The sequence below is a fragment of the Anarrhichthys ocellatus genome, unplaced genomic scaffold, assembly GCF_004355925.1.
Source record: "Anarrhichthys ocellatus isolate YVR2014 unplaced genomic scaffold, GSC_Weel_1.0 scaffold11, whole genome shotgun sequence".
Taxonomy (NCBI): Eukaryota; Metazoa; Chordata; class Actinopteri; order Perciformes; family Anarhichadidae; genus Anarrhichthys; species Anarrhichthys ocellatus.
This window is the reverse complement of record NW_022280041.1, coordinates 8,518,633-8,539,647: the sequence shown is the minus strand read 5'-3', so window position 1 is coordinate 8,539,647 and position 21,015 is coordinate 8,518,633. Positions and strand designations below refer to the sequence as shown.

The following is a 21,015-nucleotide window of genomic DNA, read 5'->3' as shown; positions in this document are numbered from 1 at the left end:
CAACACTCACCCAGCATCCTGCGCTTCATGGGCCCGGATGACAGATAATAAGTTATTGTGTTGTAGAAAGTCACAGACTGCAGGGTAGCTGTTGAATAAAGAGACAGAACATGTGGTTTCGTCATACATCAAGAAAAATCCCAGTAAGATCAAGAAGAACAATCAATAGAAATAATGAAATAAGTCCGAGGTATTATTGATCGTGCTCAGAGAAACTGTGGATATACAACTCTGAGTTCAAGCTAGATGTGTTCTAAAGCCACGTGGCTTATAAAGCGCTATATTGCCTTGAAAGGTTGCCTGTAAGTGATGGCTTTCATGTACATTTTTAAGTTTGCCTTGAATTCAAAACAGGCCCTTTAATGCGTCTAAAAAACGTTTGCCAGCAAAAGGTATCATAATCTACATAATAACCCGTAATGTGCTTTACTTTTAGACAAGCTTTCTATACTGTAAGCGGAGTAGGTGTGATATTTTTTGGAAACGGCGGATTTTTATTTTTCGAATGAAACTCAAATAATGTCAAGTATGACACATGATCCGTAGCAGACTTCGGTTTCTTCAAGAAAAAGAGTTGATCGCTTGGGAGAGTCTTAAAGCATGTTTTATGCTCACGCTGATCGATTCAGTCTGTGTGGAGGGAGACCGAAAAACCTTACTGCCAACTATCAGACTACAGTGTGGTTTCAGGGTTTTCCATGCTACAACCTTTCGTTTCTCAGCACCAGCTTCCACTGGAAATTTCCTACGCTCGCAATGGGAAAGGCAGAAGACAAGTCACTGGCAGACAGCATTTGTTATGTAATGTCTCTTGACCTGAAAATAGGTTAAAAAGTTATGTTAAGTTAAGTAAAACTGCACTGCCACAATACTTTCTGTTGCGTTGCTTTAAACATGATTAAAACAACAGTGGACGCCAGGATGTGTGACTCGTGGGATGCTGTGTAATGAACAGAGTGAGTGACAGCTCACAGTGAATGAGTGACACTTTGCATTACATCAGAACCACTATACAATAATAGGGGCTATAATAAAGTTGTTTTATCTCTAGAATTTTTGGCTGATTAACATAAAAGTCACTTTGTAGGTTTTCCAGTAATCGGGGTGGAATTTTAGAGCATCTCTATTACAATGTGTAATGTGAAACTTTTATCATTGTGATTACTTGGATCAGTAGTAATTCTAATGCAAAAAAAAAAGTTCATAAAACAATCTCAAAATCCCGAAACTTTTGTTGTTCAGTGAAGAAGTATATTGTGTTATGACAGGTTATGACTTTGTATTGAGTTCTGTAATCCTAGCTCAACGCCCCTGCAGAATCAGAGCACAGCAATGAACAACGCCCACATAAAGTCATCAAAACCAAACTATACATTTTGGCTTCAGACCTCTCGAGAAAAGTACCAAGAGATTTTTTATTTTTTAGCAAATGCTGCACAACAAATGCAGTTTTAGTGGAGTTTGACCGACAGACTAATACTATTATGGCAGCTTTATTGCATCTCTTAATGTAAAGTCCTTTGAGGCAGGGTTGTAAAAAGTGTTGTATAAGTAAATTAACTTTAATTTGAACGGCTTGGTTTCTTTTTTTATTGCATGCTCAGATACCATGCTTGGTGCAGAGGTAAAATATTCTAAATTGAAACCCCGTTATGGGAGACTGAAATTGAAGGAGTTCGGAAAGGTTCATTAACAATCCTGGTTCATGTAGATGTGAGAACACATGCATTCCTGACAGTCACAACAAACATCTGCTGGGAGGGATGTGAAAAGGAGGGAGCAGTTGCCGAGATGGAATTAAAAACGTAATGAGTTTTGCGGGGAGGGGGGGGGGGGAAATTAGGAATAAATGTTTTATTTCTCATTTGATTTCCTGCAACAGATGTAGATACATGCCATATGGAGCCGTTCAGACAAGATACATTTTGGCCTAGTTTTTTTTTTTTTTGCTTTTTGAGTTTTTAGCGTCTCCCATCTGCCCAACAACAGGGCGCAGATGTTAATGAGCTCCTTGGACAACACGAGGAGCTGTGCAAGAACTTCCACGCGTGCAATATTAGTATCGCTTTGCATGTTCGCTACGTTCAAATTAAAGCTTTTAAATTTGGTTTTAATATCAATAGCTTGGATTAACACCATTAAAAAAAAAAAATCACATCAGGGTTATACATTTGTGCTGCTGAGTGGCGGCTAAAATGAAAGCGGCCGCATTCAAAACATGTGCAATTTCATGCCTGAATTGCGTTTGTAAAAAGAGTTACGAGCGTGCCTACGGCGCTGGGGGGGGAATTATTGGTCGCTGCAAGACAGAAGCAACAAAGAAGCAAGAAGCTCAATGTTTTTCTGTGGAGGGGTGCAGAGGAATGGCTCCCTCTCAGTCTGGCTTAAACTGTCTCATAAATCCTGAATGCCAGCGTGATGCCAATTAGCGAGCGTGCCCTGGGCAGATGACGTGAGGGACACTGATGAAATCAAGACCGCAGAGAAATTTTCGACCAAAAGGCAGCGGGGCTGACAAGGGTGCTGGTACAACTCAAACAGTCAAATCACTGGTTTGAGGTTAAAAAAAAAAAAAAAAAAAAAAAAGAAGGCCAAACACCTAACATTACATAACGTTTCTGTTGGGTCTCTCTTCAGTAAAGCAAAGGACCTGTTGTGGATCTGCAGTGTAATGGCTCACATAAAGACTGTAGGACCATCAAGCAAAATGTGTCCTCACGATTCCACAACAAGAGCAGCTCTGGGAGTTCATTTCCAAGCGGGGACATTAAAATACTATTAAGTCAGTGGTTATGAAACACCCGTTATCAAGAAAGAGAAAAATGCAAATCAGGAGCCTCAGGACATGTCGGAGTACTTCTTCTGCCAGCTTGCCCCCAGGCACGCCGGGGCCAAGCAAGCGTTGCTTAGGCAATAATGAGTGGAACAGCACTGCGCCTTGCGGTAATGCGCTAGTTCATTACATCTTGTGACAGTGGGAGCTGCCCCGCTCCGTGCATTTCCTCCGTTTGTTCAGTCGCTCTGCTCATTTTGAAGGTAATGCACGTTACATAAACACCGGCGACTGTCTGAGGAGGAGACTTTGGGACTTCTCTGATGCACGCCATGTTCTGACGAATGTCGGCCTCCCACTCACGGTTGAGGAATTGCAGGGCGGAGAAAAACGAGCGGATGAGAAATGGAAATTTGGAAGCCGGGTGTCTTGATTTGTCAACTTTTTTTCTCCCCATTTTTGTTTTAAAACATTTGTTTATGACTACTTTGAGTATTTCAGCAACTTCCGTACCCGTCTTTAAGTTCAAGTATTCTGTCTTGAAACATTTGTATTGTATTGTCTTTGGCAATAAGGTATTTCCAGATAAGCACAGCCAAAACTAATCAGTAGATGATTTATTTTTCCTAAAATGAGTCAGAACACAAAATTAAAAAAAAAGCTTTTTGATTACGGTTACTAAGATCATGTTTTTAATTCCACCGTCCAATATAAAACAAAGTGTTGGCTTAATAAGAGTCCTATAGACTGAACATTGCGGACGCTATTTAATGCTAGCAGAGAATCAAAGCTGCCATCTATCCCATTGTTGGCTGGAATCCTTTATCCTCTAATTTTCCAATGTAGTAAAAAACAGAACACTCACCTGTAGAAGTAGGAACAGCCTCGCACTGTGTTGTGTGTGAAATGCTCTTGGCTCTTCTCATTCCCAAAGTCCTCCAGGGGGTCGGACCACAGCAGATCGCACATTGGTCCGTATGCTGGGGGCTCTTTGAATCTGTCTAACTGTGGAAGACAAAATTGGGACTCGTGTCAGCCGTGTTTGACTGGAAAGATGCACATGGAGTGTGTGTTCTTGCTGCAGAGAAAAAATACGTTGGCCATCTCTGGGAGAGTGGCTGCTGCCGTGATTATAATGAAATCGTGACTCTGACTGACGAGTTTGCTGAAGTGATTTTCAAATTCTATTCAGCGTAGAAAGCAGTGGAATATTTTGGATATACGGTGCGGATGACATATTCAAAGACAGCGCTCACCTCTCAGTACCTAGAAGGCTTTTTTTAGTTGTTTTTCTTTGGAAAGACATGAAAAAAAACTCAATGGCAGCCATTCTTTTGGTGCAATGAACATAAATGACTTTGCTTTCAGCCAAGGATAGCTCTTTCTCAAACAAAAAGCTTGTGGATTACTGGATGGGTAGCATGATGGACACTTCAATAGAGCAAATTCTATTATGCATGCCCTCTGATTGCAGCCATAAAATCCATTTGGAATTATTGAATTAGTTTGAAAGCAGGATCTGACTCTTCAACATTTTTTTTTTTTGAATCCGACTTTACATTCCCTCGTGTCGAAGTCCTGAGCAGTACTTGAGACACATCTGGGTGAATCACTTCATGCATTGCAACTACGGTTGTTATTGTCACAGCCCATCATGCTAAAACAAATACAGTTATCTCCTCATTAACTTTGAATGAATGCAGAAAGCACATGAGGCGTACAGGAAGCTTCAATTGTATTTTCAAAGCCATTAACAGCCACCTGCTGTTAAAAACACACACGCACAAACTGTAGCTTTATGAAATGATCGAGAAAATGGCCTCGAATCAGACACATACTTTCCTGATGTCGTCAAGATTTGTGATTTCTGGAGACAGTCCTCCGTGTACACACAGGAACTGCTGGTTCATAAGGGCAGCCAGGGGAAGGCAGTCGAAGGCATCCATACATGCGTCATACACCCTCTCTGAATACTTAATTCTACCTGTCATGGGGGGGGGGAGACAGGGCAGGGAAAGGTAAGCATGCCAAGTCAAACAACACAGCTCTCATACAGTGGGGCTCACAGTGTGCTAGAATGGGGCGGAAAGGCTCTCCAAAGTGCCATAAAACTTCTCAAACACATTTTTAAAAACAGCACAATTTCACAGCTCTTTTGTATTTTACTTCTTTTGTATTTTACCCCCCCCTGTTCTCTGTCAGAGTCCAACAGAGATAGTTCTGACTTGTGTAAATAATGAGAAGGGCAAAAAATCTGAGCGAATCCTGCACCAGGCTAGAGGGCACTTTTAAGTGAGTGTTTGAGGTCGATGGATGCATGATAAACAGCTTATTAGAAAGAATAACTCAGTCTGTACAGAGAGTCACAGACCAGACTGTTTGGACTCAATCTAGATCAAAAACGTAGAAAATAAATAAATAGAAGTGTCAAAGCATTACTTACATTCCTGCTTAAATGTGAAATACTCTGTTAAATGTCTACATTCATGATTCCCACGCAGCAAAAACAGTGTTTTTGGGTAAAGGATCTTTAAGGCCCACAAGTACAGCACACACTGAAACAAAGAAGCACAAAAGAAAAGGGTTGGGGAACAGTTAGCGTGTCATCTTTAAATAACACTGGAAACATGAACCGTCAAGTCAGACTTTGTCAATATCACAGAGTGGCATAATACAAGCAATTCTGCTTATAATGAAACATTCATGCAGTACTTTTTGTGGCATAGTTCAGGCTTGCGGGGAGGAGATGACAATCCTTCAGAGGAGCCATCAGAGGACAGGCACGGCACACTCCATTACAATATATTTTATTAATAAAAGTAGAATGTTTCAGGCGATGAGATGGCAGCAAATACAGATCTAAATTAATTCCAATCTGCAGTCGCAGATTAAATACGTGCATTTTGCTTCATATTAAAAAAATCTCTCTCCACATACAACATACACAGTGACATTCGCTATCCGGGCTATATTTGAAGTTATTACAAAAGGCCCATCACCGCTCCAATATCTGCAGCCTGATTTGATCCACGCTCAAAAGAAAGCTATTAATAAACACAGCGTGTCACACTTGATTAGGCCCTCGTGAGAACAAAAACAAATACACAGACTTACTTCAATACTGAAATACCCTCTGTCAACGTAGTCCCCCAGGAAAAGGTAGCGCGTGGATGCTGGTGATCCTCCGACTTCAAACAGCTTCATCAGGTCAAAGAACTGCCCATGGATGTCTCCGCACACTGGAATAAGGCAGAAAGATCAGGATAACTGCTATTTTTACAGCCGAGGAACAGATGAAAGCCTCTATAACACCGAGGCTATTTGCTTATTTCCATATTTGCTGTCAGATGTGAGGAGCTCAGACTATGTACGCTATACCGCAGAAGACGTCCTATATGTGTAGAATCCTGGATAAACCTTAAACTTTGGTGGCTTTTCATAATTATAGCGACAAACATTCCATCTGGCAGTTCACTATTTCATTTTTTTTAATCAGTTTGCTTTGTCAAACAATGTGAAACAATGTTTTGTTATTAACATAAACTGCTCACTTGTAACTGAAAAAAAAGGCATCGTTATGCATGGACTAGCTCTGCAGCCCACGCTGACTGCAGGAAATTATGCAAAGAATAAAACCCAAAACGACGTAAACACCGGCTATTATAACAGGAGCTTTTCCAAACTCAATGTTCACTAAAATGAGGCTTGTATTCTGAATCCATTCAGAAAAAAAAAAAAACCATGAGCATAATTGCAAATCACAGTCTGTACGAGGAATTTAGATTTGACTATCAATGGCAGCAGACACGCGTTAGTATCGTTAGATGGTCATGAATCACATCACAAACAAGTGTGTGTTATTGCAATCTTTCCTACAAGCTCCACTCTCACAAAAGAAGTCAATACTTCAGCGCACATTATTTTCATTATTAAAAAGTAGGGGTCCAGTTTGGAAAGGAATCACAAGAACTGGCTGCAGCTCGCTTTTCCACCACATCCTCTTTCGGCTTCTCCGTAACCTTGAGGTGTTTCCAACTGGCTCGTGATTGTGACCACATCCTCGCCAAACACACTGAAACTTAATTGGCTGTAATGACCGGAAAGCTCGCAGTGGTCTCCATTCCTCAACATGTATTGTTAACCGGGATATGATATAGTATATTCAGCACCACGGGGAACTCCACGACATCGCATCCTTTCTGTCGTTAAACGGCGTCAGGGGAGTGTCCTGGGACAAATGCGTCCGCGTCAGGAATCAGGGACAGCAAATCACTCAATGGATCGGTTTACGTGACTCTATACTCCATTACTCTCGAGGGAGAAGAGGCCACAGAAGATTTGCTGCTTATCTGCCATTGACTGACGGGGGGTGCATGTGAGGCCGTCTGATTTAAGGGCCTTGGGTCGATTTTTGAGCTACTCTAAAGGTTGGTTCAACGGGTCGTTACACCAGAAATTATTATTCATTATTGATACATTTCATCGATGGGCTCCATATGCTCCACAGTCTCGTTTTCGGACCGTGGGTAATAAATTAAAAATACAATTTGAGTATATAACCACAGGATATAACAAAAGACATAAAATGAGCATTATAATTACATTTTCCTGCTGTAAAAGAAAGGCTGATAGCTTTGACGGAGCTCAAGCCTTGCATATAAAAAGCTGCAGTCATTTTCATCAAGTGGCTTTCTCTTATTTGGCATTAGCCTTTGTTTGGGGAAACGCAAAACGCCACCTGAAAAGCTCAACCGCGGATCCCGAGCAGTATTTAACCGCACAGCAGGGTCTGTAAGCTGCCAGCTGAAACCTGCAGCTGGAAATTAGATCCAGTTAAATCACCATGAATACGCGGCGGCTTTAATGAGGCTTGTAGAAGGTGTCTTTGTTTCAGTACATAGTCTTCAGTACACACAGGTACACGCAGGTACACGGAGAACACACGGGCGTTATTATCGGCAGGTATTTTTTTCCGGGAAATGGCAGCGGATTTTAGGTAAATTCCTGGCATTCAACCGTGCTGTCGAGGTCTTTCCCTCAGGAGACGCTAGACACAATTGACACAGAATATAGTCAAAATCGGTTTTATTGACACTGAACACAAAAGAAGAAGAAACAAATGTATCATTCAGTGAAGTACTGGGTTAAAACTGGGCTTGAAAACAACTTTTATTCTCTTTAATCATTTCTCCGCTCTGCAGCTCTTGTATTACCCTTTCTCCCGTTCTGTTTATCGAGCCAATTTGCTGAACTAGTTGTTAACTACTATTGCAATGCTTTTACTGCTTGGCTATTTTCTTGATGCGGCGCTTCGTATTTCATTTAAAAGGCTGTCCAGTGTGGGTTCACCCGTGACCTCTGGTGATGTCATATAAAAAAGCCAAGACATTGGAATCACAGATGTAAATCTATACCGGCTGGTGTGATCAAAACAGCAATTAACACGGACTTAAAGCCTTTCCGCTTCAGTGAACGAGTTGGAAAAAGTCACCTTCTTCACCTGAGAGTGGCGATAAACAAACCGCACAAAGGCAGCAATCAGTGGTATCGAATGTGAACAGTATGGCAGCGACAGCAACGATACGCACGGCATCCGCGCGGCTGATGCCAAAGTGCCGCAATTCATCTTTTCTTCAAGCTAGTTGAGCAATTAACAAAAGGGTGAATAGGCTGAGATCTAATTTGAAAAGGACACTGGCTTTCTTTTTCGCGAGGCTGTTTATCGCTCTATGAACTGTATCTCGCAGGAAGAATTACAATAGGAGTCGGTGCAAAAGTCTTTCAGAGAGATACCCAATTAGTGGGAGCTAGAGGACAACGTTGGAGAGCAATTATCTAAAGTTACAAGCCTCGTGAGACGGCTCAGAGAATCAGCTCTCCTTGACTGTATCGTAAACCTCTGCTTAACCAGTGGTCTTTTATTAAACCCACACTGTGTAACGGTTTAAATCCACAGTGGCGCACCAACTCTAAAGAAAGGAGCCTCGTTAATTGTGTCCAGTTTCTGAAGATGCCCGTAGTCCCTCTTGCCATCAAGCCAACACTACTAAAGTGCGAACATGTAGCGCAGGTTGGTTTTAGATTGATTAATTGGAACAATAATGGCAAAAAACAATGCTTGAATGAAGGGAACTTAAATTGCAGCTATTTTACTAATGTTTCTATTTATTTGCATTCATTAACTTCAGGTGTTTTTGTCAACGTGGCTTTTTCTAGCGTCTTGGGCTTCCGTTCACGCACAAACGGTGTTTTAGCTCAATGAATACGGAGCTTTTGTGAAATGTGGACGTGGCCAAATAACCTCGCCAACAGCACTTTTTACATGTTTACACATCGACATCAGAATGCGCTGCAGAGGTTACTGCTTCTTATCAAATGCAACACTCCCACGACACATAGTCTACCGCAACGCCACCGCTGTGTGTGTGGCCCAACCTGCTCACTGGCCTTAACAGCGGCTCCATTTTCATCTGGATGGAGATTTCTTTTATAAAACCATGCTTGTGTTGACAGGATTTCTTTTGAGAAGGAAAAAGGGATATAAAATTACAGATGTATGTGTGGACTACACCAGTATGCACTAAAATACAACATACCTTCATGTGTTGGAGGTTTGTTCACCTGCTTTCTATTTTTCCATTCCTCCCATAGGCTACCATATTAGTATTTATGTAACAAATCCCCCGACTCAACAATACAGTAGGTGACAGTGAGCGGACTGTACATGCAGTTCATATCCTTCATGTTCATATTCTTTAATTATAATCAGTAAGATTTAACTCTGTGTAGAGAAACACGCGTTACATCAGCTCATCTATGCTTCAAAATGAGCTTGCCTTTATTTAATTTAGGATTCAAATAAGTATAATATAATAAGTAAAAAACCTGCATCGACCCTGCATCGGTTCAATACAAATAAATATATAAAACAAACGGCAATTAAAGCGAGAGAGACATTTTCTTTGAAATTAAAAAGGCACCCTTTGCAGATATTTTTTGTCATATCTTGTTTTTTTTTTGCATCCTGGCCACCATTAAGGCTTCACTTTAAGGGCTAAAGTACTACTTAATGTCGAGATGAAATAAAACGAGGCAATCAACTTGATTCATATGGTTTCATCCAGAGAGGGTGTGATGCTATGGCTGGCTATTGCTATGGAAACGACTCCTCAAACAAATCTAAGCTGCTGCCGACCAGATAAAGGACCACCACGAGTATCACCAACGGAAACAATGCAATGCATCCACCGTGTAGAAACGCAGAGATGGAGGCAACAGGCAGCCATCCCCTCTGTAAAGTCCTTGTTCTAAAACACACTCATTTCACTGTGCCCTAGAGTACAATTCTGTCTAAAGGAATGACCACCAAGAGAGCAATTATTGTGAAAATGTAGTGCTCACAGGGAAATTAACAATATATTCATGTTTTCAGAAGTCAGCTCTGCAGGAGGGAGTCCGCCGGTGAGGGAGTAGAGAGGCTGCAATTTCACCTGAAGCACACTGTGTCTGGGAGGACTGCACCTGCAGCTGACCTTTTGGAAAGCCGTCGCTTGCCAGGCGAAGAGAACAGCGGGGAGACACGGCGACGGGCGAGAGTTTAAATCGCTGGCCAAAAAAAGACCAAATGTGAACTGTAGTCGCCTCATATCTGCGAGCGTGGACGAGGCTGTTCGACGAGAAAAAAAACGGCACAATAGCTCACTCCTCCAGCTCGGGGGCCCTGCTTTATCACAGCAAACACGCAATCCATCCAATCGCTCTCCGCTCCAGTACACCTACAGACACGCTTTGCCTGCCTTCCCTCCCGCTTGTCACACAATGCGCACAAAAAAAAAAAAAAAAAACGAGGTGGGAACCAGAGCCCACATAAGAAGAGCAGGTGGGTGTACATTATCTGGAGTGAGAAACAATTCGTTCTGGCCATCTCCTGCTTGTGCACTGGAGTGATCTCCCTGAGTAGCAGCAGCTACTGAGTGGGTGGCAGGCATTACACAACCTGGCTTCAGAACCTACACAGGCCACTCCACAAGGCCGGGCTCATTGAGCGAGCGAAATCCACGGCGAGGCAGACTGTGCCAGATCGTGTTTTGATTAAGACTGGATGATAACAATACCCCCCTCCCCCGGTTTGTATGATGGCACTCTGTGAGAGCATACATGCTTCAGAGTATGCATTTATGCAAAGGGAGGGGGCGCTTGCAGATCTGTTATGAACATCGTACTGTATGCGATTCTTAACAAGCTGCAGTCTCCAGCACCGCAGCAACAATACAACGTCTGATTTAGAGTTGGACATTGACGAGCTCAGCGCACTTCAAATTACTGTGTTGGTGTGAACCACTGGTTATTTCATTTTTTGAGAGGCGTGAAGAGGCAACACTTTCCCATATTTCGCTTAAAAAAAAAAAAACAGAATTTGAGAAAAGACAAAAGATATGTTTATTCTCATCTGTCGTTTCATCAGGTTTGGAACCAGAGGTGTAAACCATGGTGGTACATTTTAGCCCGACAGATACTGGATTTGTGAGGCTGATACCAATCGATATTTGAGAGTGTAAAAAAAAAAAAGATAAGTTAAGTTTGCTTAACAAATTAAAGGAAAGGTTTAATGGCCTTGAAATGCTTCACAGAGCAAGCGCAATTCACATTCAGCTCATAAAATGATCATGCTGATCAAGGTCTTAGTAAGACCTATTTAAAAGTGTCCGCAGGATACTTCACAACCGAGTTTCTTAACATTTCCTCACTTAGAATGAATCACAATTTCATAAGAAATGTCTCTACGAAATGCAAACAGCTACTTGTAGCTCGAGTAAAACATGTTTGACAGTGTTTTAGTCGAGCACCCGCACTGCAAACAGGTGTGTGAACAGTGTAAAAGCTCGCTGTTGACCGGTGATGTGGCTGTAGGGGGGGGGGGGGGGGTCGATATATGGGTGTGCGAAGGCCATGGGAGCAGCTTGTACTCGGTGGCCTAAGCCAGCTCAGTCGTCACACGCACCCCCCCCCTCTCCACGAAAACCCCACCTGCCATCTGGCCGGACCAGGAAGTGACTGTGCGAATGTGAGAAGCGGAGCGAGGGAAGAGATGGCCGATATCGTCGACGATAAATATTTACTCACTAATTTGCTGACCGCGTGTCACGTTGGGAGATAGAGACAGAGGGATGGACGCGGTCTCTGAGCATGACACGGAGGGACAGAACATGGCAGACAAGAGGCAACAGGAGACAAACAAAAAGAAATGTTTATAGAGAGCGGTGTGTGAGTTTTTTGGGAGCACGCATGAGAGGGAAACACAGCGGGATCGCGAGCACGCGCAACGGAGAACTCCTTGTTGAAAAGGACTCGTGCGTGGGAGAGGGGTTGAGACAGGGGTGTCGAGTGGGAGGGAAAGAAGCGCTTCATTGCCGCGCTCGTGTACACAAGTGCACGCACACAAACACACACACACACACACACACACGTACAGAGAGCTCCTCAGGATCCATGGCTTGCACACAGAACAGGAGCTGTCCACCGTTTATGTACCGCTATGTAACACAACAAAAGGAAGGCGGTTTGCTGGCCGAAACCATGGTTTTTTGAACAGTTCTCAGATCTGAAATCAACACGTGTTAGGGTGTGACGGCGCTTGGAAGAATTGAAATGACAACCTCACCGAAAGGTCAGAGTTAGAGCTCTGTTTACACATAAGAAACCAGATTGTCATCAGGTTAAGGCAGAAGATCATAACGCATGCTTGCATGTCGGATTCACGCCCTCGTTTTACGCCACGCCGACTGCCGAATCCAGTACGAACACATTTTTAAGTGTATTTAAATGAACGTCTTATATAATAAACACTGTCCCTTTAAGAGATTTCTCTATTTGCTCTGAGCCCCGGCATAGTGAGAGGACAGGCTCTGAGAAAGATCACAGCTTTGCCTTATTGTGCATATGTGTTTAAGTTGGATACATAGCACACACTGTGGAAATGGACGTATTTAGTAGTGTTTACTTTAAACTGGAAGGTCAATACAATTTGGTTCCCTGCGAGTTAGAATTGAATTTGTTGAGGTACACTTGTGCGTGGCTACAAATGCAAATTTTTTTCTTCCTTTCACCCCTCTACATTGGGTCCACGGTGGTACTTTGTCGTGCACATGAATTACTCAAATCCAGTTATGCTTATACATGGCTAAAAAAAAATAATAATCTGAAATCTAGTTATGTTTAACAGGATTTCTCCTAATCCCTCGCTTGTGTGCCTGCAAATATGAAGACCGAGGCAGCAAATAAGGCTTTTGTCCAAACCTGTTTGCATCTTTTTGTTAAGCTTCATTCTCTTTAACAGCCCAGACAAAATATTCTATTATTATAATGGCCTCAGTAAACATACGAGACCCACACTTTTGTTCAAAAAGGGGCTGTGCATTCATGAATTTAAGTAAGCGCGATGCCTGCCAAAAGACGAGCACACAGGCCACTCCGGACTGTATTTTGAGAACAATCTCGTATTTGGAAATGATGATGGGTTGCCATAGATCCTTTGAGTAGGTCTGTGCCTCTGATTACAACAACATCAAAGAAGCCTCATCAGAAAGTCTAATGGGGGAACAGGGCACTTGACCAGGAAGAAAGACAACAATGGACGCACTGCTTCTGTGCATATGCATCAGCGAGACAGTCCTTCTACGGTACGTTCTTTTCAGCGAGGCAGGCACCAATGACTTGGACTTCAGCTCCGGGGCGCTTTTCAGACCGAATAAGAGCTCAACTGTGAAATAAATAAATATTTTGCGGAAAATTAGTAGCAACAAAATGACAGAAAATGTTCAGCTTGGCATGCTGTTTTTATACTTTTGTCACACTGGTTAGCAACTCTGTTAAAAACAGAGAAATAGTCAAGTTCTCTTTTTTAAAAAAGGTTAGCAAGTGTTTTCAAAGTCAAAGTTTTAATGCATGAAGCAGTCAACTGAGCGAGTGTCACCGAGCTTGTTCGTTTTGGCAAATTGGATGAACTAAACCCTGTGTGTTTACTAAAGTAAAAACACACTGCTATGGCTGGCCACATGGCCCACACGTGGCCCGGAGACACAGTGACTCACTTAACTTAAAAAAAACAAATGAAGCTTTCATTCACTGCATGCAGTCCTCTCTTAAAATAACCCAGAGTGTGCGTTTCAAACCTAAAACAGTGTCTAGTTCACATAAAACAAAACGGTTCTGGCCTGCACAAGTTATTTTAGCTTAATATAGTAAATCTATTAAATTAAATCTAAAATATATGGCAATTTTGAATGTGATTTGGAGTCACGTGTCAGTGACAAACAAAGCTGGATAGCAGAGAGTTGGAAAATAATGTGCTTCTTCTGCCACGTCTGCATGCAAACACTATTTTCATCTTCTAAAGTGGATCCTCATCGCTCATTTGTTAAGACATGAAAAAACGAGCACAAATGCAGGTCAAGGATTGTTTTTTCCTCAGAGCTCTTAAGCTGTCCTGAAATTTGACGAATATTTTCATTATCTATGAAATAAAAAGTTCTGTCAAGCACGAGCCGACGTCTTCAAATGTCTTGTTTTTGTCCAACTATAAATAAGTATAAATAAGCAGATCATATTCAGTGTGCTAGCAGTAAATCCTCACAACGCAGAGGGTGGAACCAGTAAATAATCAGTATTTTTGACTAGCAATAATGAATCAAATGAATACCTGACGATCAAAATATTTACAGATGCATTTTCAATCAATTGTCTAATCGATTAAATGTTTAAGCTCACCGCTGGACAAAAATCGGACCACTGACCTGTCACGGGGGCCTCGATGTCCAGCAGGTTCTTCTCTGCGCGCAAGATCGAGGCGCCCTCTCCGATGAGCCTCAGGGCCACCGCTTCCTCCACGCGGCCTTCCTTGGTTAGGTGGGCTTTCAGCACGTCCACTTTGGGCTTCCCATCGCTGTCAAACACCTCTTTAGCCGTCAGCCGGTGACTGGGGGGGAACGGGACAGCTGCCGAGGGTAAAAGAAAAAAGAAAAAGCATCATTACGGCTGCTTTCACAGCATATTTACAGTGCTTCAATATACCTGTCATTGAGAAAATGCTTATGGAGGATATGCTGTTAATTCCACTTCGCTGCGCAAAAGGCGTTTACGCTGTTTGATTAGCAGGTACTCTGTCCCTTCCAGGGGATCTAGTCCCTACCGGAGAGGGAGTCGGTGTTCACTCCCATGCGTCCAGCCCACCCTCTGAGACAATTTACCAGATTACTGCTGTGATCGGTGAGTCATTCAATTTCCAATATTTATAACAGGCCTACACAGTTTCTAGTTTGCTTGGCAATATTCATAGCAGAAGAAATTACATTTTGGAAATGAAGCACAGAATACAAATGTTTTTTAGCCTTTCATGCGAGTGTTGAATATGGAACCATTTCTATATTTAAACATGCTCACTTGTATGTGTGTGATTGGGAGAGAGACATAATCTTCAGTCTGACACGCATTTACTTTTTTGTCAGTCACAATTAAAGGGTCAAATGATGCTTATTCATGAGAGTCTTGAAAACATCATGAAAATTAGACTAACCAAATCCACAACAAATCTCCGTTACTGTCAATCTAAAGGCAAGAGGAGTATTTCAAAAAAATGTATAGATTCACACATAAAAATCCCTCAATCATCACGTATGACCCAGTAGAAGTGAGTGGCGGTATCTGTATCTGCAGAGAACCTGTCCTCTGCCTGGATTTCCCCTTTTCTTTCCATTTTGCTGCCCTTCCAGCTGTCAATCCTCGGCCACTTGGGGGGGAGAAGTCCGCAAGAGACAAATCCTCGTCATCCTGCCTTTAATTAGTGGCTCATAAAGGATGGCTTTTCACACCATTTCAATGTGCTCTCGCAATTTTGCATATAACAGACGCATTCAAAAGCCCAATCTAATCACAGCACTAAAAAAAAAATAATAATACATGAAGCACAATTTCTATGCAAATAGCCCGGTGAGTCTGTGAGACGGACTGTAAATGGAAAGCGAGGTCTTTTAACAAAAGAACAAAAACCCCACAATTCTTTAAAATGGACCTCATGTCCTCACTTCAAACGGGTAAAAAGAAAGTAAGTTGAAATAATGGTTTTATTACCTTAAGTTTAAGTGGCCAACACAAAAACATAGTCTGTTAATATTTCATTTATTACAACCCCCTGATGAGGAGCATACTACTTACTGACAGGTACAAAAAGGACAGAATGAAAGACCGCATCCTAGGAACTCTTAAACTCGAGCTGCTAAAAAATAGGACTTGCTCTTAATTAACATCCACTTGCCGACTTTGCACGCAGCATTCGGGTGTGACTAATGCACTAAGCCAGTTGCACATACGGTTGAGTTGGTGGTTGTGTGTGTGTGTGTGAGTGTTTGTGTGAACATCCATCCTTTCCAAAAGTGACATCAGTGGTAATCAGACCTGCATTGTATCTGTGTCACTCAGTGCTCAGTGACAGACCATATGTGGGATCTCAACTGCAGCATTTAAAGTTGATTAACAGGTGTGTGATGAAATTGCATATTTAAAGGACTTACATATTTGTACAGTGAATGTTTTCAGCATTACTATGCCTTAAACAGTCTAAACCACCAAAGTACCGCAGGCTATCTTACTGATAACTTATACATTTCTCTGCATATATAAAACTGGATCAACTTTAAAAACTCTAACATTGCCTAAAGCCAACAAACGAAGTGAGAATCTATTTCAGAAATCTGAGTCTACATTGAGATGGCAAGATGCTATTTCTCTTCTTTCCAGCAACCACCATCTGCATAATTAAGACCAACATGTTCTGATATAGGCTCTAAACACATACACATTGTTCCAGCCAAATAAATACTCAATGTGCTCAAAACAATCTCTTAAAAACAATATCAGCCTAACGTCTCCGGTAGTTATCTGGAGCACTCAGAAATAGAGAGATAGAATTACCCAAAACCCCAGGTTGGCCTCCAGTGAGCACCTGCCGTGCAACTCGAGCCCAGAGGCCGGGGCCTCGGGGCTTTTTGACGACACCGAATAGACGACACCAGATCGGTCCCTGAGATGTCGGGGACATAGAGCGTGAACATTCGCGTGAGCTGTAACGGACCCGTTTGGAGGCGTTTTCTTTCCTGAAGAGAACGACATGACAAGCAAGGTCGAGAATCTGCAATGTTATACGGCGCAAATATCCCCCGGAGGATTAGGAGATCTGGTATGAACGGGATAACCGTCAAGACAGGGGCAGAGGGTGCGGACGTTACAGTGTTTTCCTGAGCCCACATTGTTAGCCAATTAAGAATTACTGCAGTGACAGGTGAACTCCCGAGGCGGTCTACCGCAACCACTCTGTTCTTGAATCTGAACTTTATGAGACCTAAACTTTATGAGATGAAACCAAGTTATTTCCAACTATCTCTGCAAAAAAACAACAACCATATTGTGCCTGGATGGAGAGGTAGCTGGTAACAACATTGAGTTTTATGAGGAAGATGCTCATCAACACCACATATCCAATGGTTGCAGCGGTTATTTGATTTTGCTTCCCGTAAAAAATAAACTATCTCCATCACTCAAACCGTTATTAATATATCTCCACAGCGATACTGAAAATGCACATCTGTAAGTGATGCGAGACGGTTTCACCATCGGAGTAGCTGTGGATGTTGACCACATCTGAAGTGACCTAAAAACACTGATGAATAACATTATTCTTTAATAGAAATAACCCGCGTGAAAGCTGTGGTTGTTGGCGCACCGGTCGTCCTTTCACCCCTTCCATTTCCCACACTCGTGACAATGGAACCACTGTGAACTCCCCCCCCCCCCCATGGAATTTCTAACAACCCTCTTATTACAAGAAGTAACACCCACCTCTGCCAAAACATTACATGACACATTGTAATGGTAGGTTCTACGCACCAAAGTGAAAGGTGTTACCCTCGTGACAAAAATCTAAAGCACTGAGCTAAAGAAAAGCCACTATGTGGATTAATAAATCATTCAATCATCAATCATCAAAATAAATGGTGATGTCGAAGATGGCTTGAAAATATGGGCAGTTATTAACCATTCAAATATGAGCTATCGACACGTCAAAACAACAGTGTCTGAACATCCCCACACAGCGATTGTTGTTTATAGCTGTGAGAGCTGAGGCTGACTGAAGTCAGTATGAAGTGCTGGAGTATGACTCAAAAATGGTCTCCATTAGCCGGTCCCTTTTTGCCTTCATTAATTTTGCCATTTCCCTGTTCCTTTCCGTTACGCAACCGCCGAAATTACACTGCGGCCTCCAATCTCGAAAAGAGAGTGGAAGTGACGAGAGAGAGTGAGAGAGTGAGAGTGAGAGTGAGAGAGAGAGAGGGTCAGCGAGGATGAAAAAAACAAATCTGCAGTCTGATTTAACGTTCCCTGGTAATTTGTCTCAGATTAGCTTTGTAGTTTGCCAAGATACAAATTAAAGCCATCCATCCGCCATTAGGTTTGAAGACTACTAGACCACGAAACCTCTGAATTTCTTGAGAGTGCGCTAAATAAACTTCAAAGTTCATCTAATAAAAGTATTTACCATCTTTTGTTGGTCAGCAAGGTATGTAGCAACATTTAATGATTTCTTATTTCCTTTTTCCAGCGGATTAGGGCCGAGGCGGAGGCCTTGAACTAACAAAGCCTCAGATCGTCACCCGCAGCAGTCACCTTGTTCATGCAACATCCGTCAGCAGAATAATTATCTCCGAGTACAGCAGACATTCGGGTGTGATTCTTGAGCAATCTGAATCACATCGAGACCGCTGTGAAGCAGTGGGAAAACGGCAGCTTGAAATGTTCACGTTGGTGTAGTTCAGAGCTAATGCGATTCCCTCAGAGGAATGAAACAGCGGGAGGTGAGCAGTCATATGGTGCCGGACAGATCAGCTTAATTGGAGAAAGTGAGACAGACTGTTGCGGAGCTCAGCAAGCAGCGCCTGGCTTCTTTTAGTGAAGAACATGGAGTGCAACCGGGATTTGCCTGAGCTGGCAGCCCAGATGTCTACAATTCCTGAATATCTTCTTCCTTCCTGGTACTTGTCAGCCGTCTGAAAGGCGAGTGCGCCGCACCTTTACGTTACGAACACAGAATAAACTGCACAGAACATAACAGCACCGTCCCATTCAGTGGTTTTCAGGAGATTTTCCTAGAATTCAGAAGACAGCTACTGAGCAAAAAATGACTTCCGAACAACAAAAAAAATGCCTGTACTTTGTGCATTGTAGCATCAGAAAATCGTTTTAAGAAGTGTTTTTATTGATATAATACAGCACCTCTCACACAATATGGTCAGTCAATCAATATCTAACGAGTGCCACTACCAGCAGCCACAGTGCCAGTTTATTTTCATCGACTGCACAGCAATACCTATAGCAAACACTGACTGTGCCCCAGACGGCCATGAAGAGCAAGCTATCTGCCTCTGTATTAAGTCAGCATTGCCCAAGCTGTGTTGGGATTGTGGCCAATGAGTAGGCATTGATAGAACAAATGAATTGCTAACGTACAGATAGAGCAGACTGCTTGGCGAGAAAACCAACAACGTATGATACATTCTTATTCCAGGGGCCAGAAACCTAAATGCTGCGATGCGCAGCATCTTTCCATCAGATGCCGAATTGACCCCCCACCCCCCGAAGTAATTGCTGACGGTGCGTGATACAGCGGGAGCCCTCGCAGAGCGTGGGCGAGACCCCGGGGTTGTCACTGCCCACGTCAAACCAGCCGCCCCCTTCCACCAGACAAGCCACTGCACCAGCAATTTTCCTCCCCCTAAGACTCAGCATGACCAGTGGAAATCTCAGCAGGACCAACAGGGAGCAGAACAAAGGCTCCAGAACTATGTGCGAGTGCAACAAAGGTCACTTCATACAAAGCATAGAATACCAGAAGTAATTTGACTGCGTGAACAAACGGTATTATGTAAAAGGCAGTGCGGCGTCTGATCGAAATCGCGATGCCGATCTGTCGAACTTAACTTCCTTACTTGCACAAAGTCACTATTCACCTGATCCATTTGCCTTTTGTCGAACAACGGTGCTGCGCTCTTCCTCCTCATGCAAGATCTCTGTGTAATAAATCAAGTGGAAACTCATCCTCTGATCAAATGGTACATAAATACCTATGTAACAGATTTTCACGTAAAAGGCCCCCCACAATTCACACAAGACACCCGGAGTGAAAGAGTCACAAAGCAACAACAACGCACAGGCGTGCTGTTTGTGGTCATTCAGTGTCTCCATGTGGTCGTTCTGTGTCTCTTTGTGGTCATTTAGCGTCTCTTTGAGGACCTTTCGTGTCTCTTTGTGGTCCTTTTGAGTCTCTTTGAAGATGTTTTGTGTCCCTTTGTGGTCATTCTGTGACTCCTTGTGGTTGTTTTATGTCTCTTTCTGGGACACTTTGCAGCTGAAGACTAGGGGCCCCTGAGCCTATGTCTGATTCTGCCCTTTCAGTATTCCGTCCATAGGTAAGACAGCACAACCACAGTGCAAATGGCAACACACCCAGCAGCACATCGACAAATGTGTGACTATGCTTTCGGAATAAGAGTATAATGGAGCTGCTATTGACAGAGCAGAAATGAAAGAAAAAAATCAATCACAGATCTCACGACTTTTTTCCAGTTGGAAGCCTTTAAGTGATGAAGCCTTTGCTGCGCGTGGTGGAAGCACAGAGAGACTACTGCCAAGTGTTGAATGGGGCAGCGAGAGCGTGCAAGTCACTCTCTGCTCATAGCCGGGAGTTCGTTAATTAAATCACGCCCCAGCATTCAATTAGAGCGAGATATGTTTAGGAGTCCAGGATGCAAAGAATGCATGAGCTTCTGTGGGCGGCAGGAAACAAAAAAGGACGTACGGTACATCAGGAAGCACCTCAACTTCAAATGTCATCTGGCAGCAGTGGCACTGCTTCATTATTACACCACCACAGAGTCCATTCAGAAGCTGATTATCTGACATGCATAATGCAAAAGATGGAGGTACAAAGAACCTGCAATAGCTGAACCATATAAGGCATTATAGTCACAAGGTGATCAATTATTTGCAATATGGTCTCCCTCACAAACCGGATAGACCAGCGTGATGGCTAGATGTCAGCTTCTGAAAACGGCACCTCGGTTTTTCTACAACTCTCTAGAAAAGCACAGTCAATCAATAATTCATAAGTCCCTAGAAATAATGCATTCCTCCAACGC

The 21,015-nt window shown here is 42.8% G+C and overlaps 1 protein-coding gene across 3 annotated transcripts in view; it reads right to left on the bottom strand.

Annotated features, from left to right (window-relative positions):
• LOC116385780 (serine/threonine-protein phosphatase 2B catalytic subunit alpha isoform) overlaps nt 1-21,015 on the bottom strand; it is a 60,082-nt gene that overhangs the window by 19,527 nt on the left and 19,540 nt on the right. For all 3 annotated transcript variants that reach the window (XM_031851496.1, XM_031851497.1, XM_031851498.1), the window contains exons 2-7: nt 14,566-14,766; nt 5,888-6,012; nt 5,217-5,328; nt 4,612-4,757; nt 3,639-3,778; nt 11-88 (exon numbers count right to left, since the gene is read on the bottom strand). In XM_031851496.1, the coding sequence (XP_031707356.1) occupies nt 11-88; nt 3,639-3,778; nt 4,612-4,757; nt 5,217-5,328; nt 5,888-6,012; nt 14,566-14,766 (802 nt within the window). The remainder of the gene's footprint in view (nt 1-10; nt 89-3,638; nt 3,779-4,611; nt 4,758-5,216; nt 5,329-5,887; nt 6,013-14,565; nt 14,767-21,015) is intronic.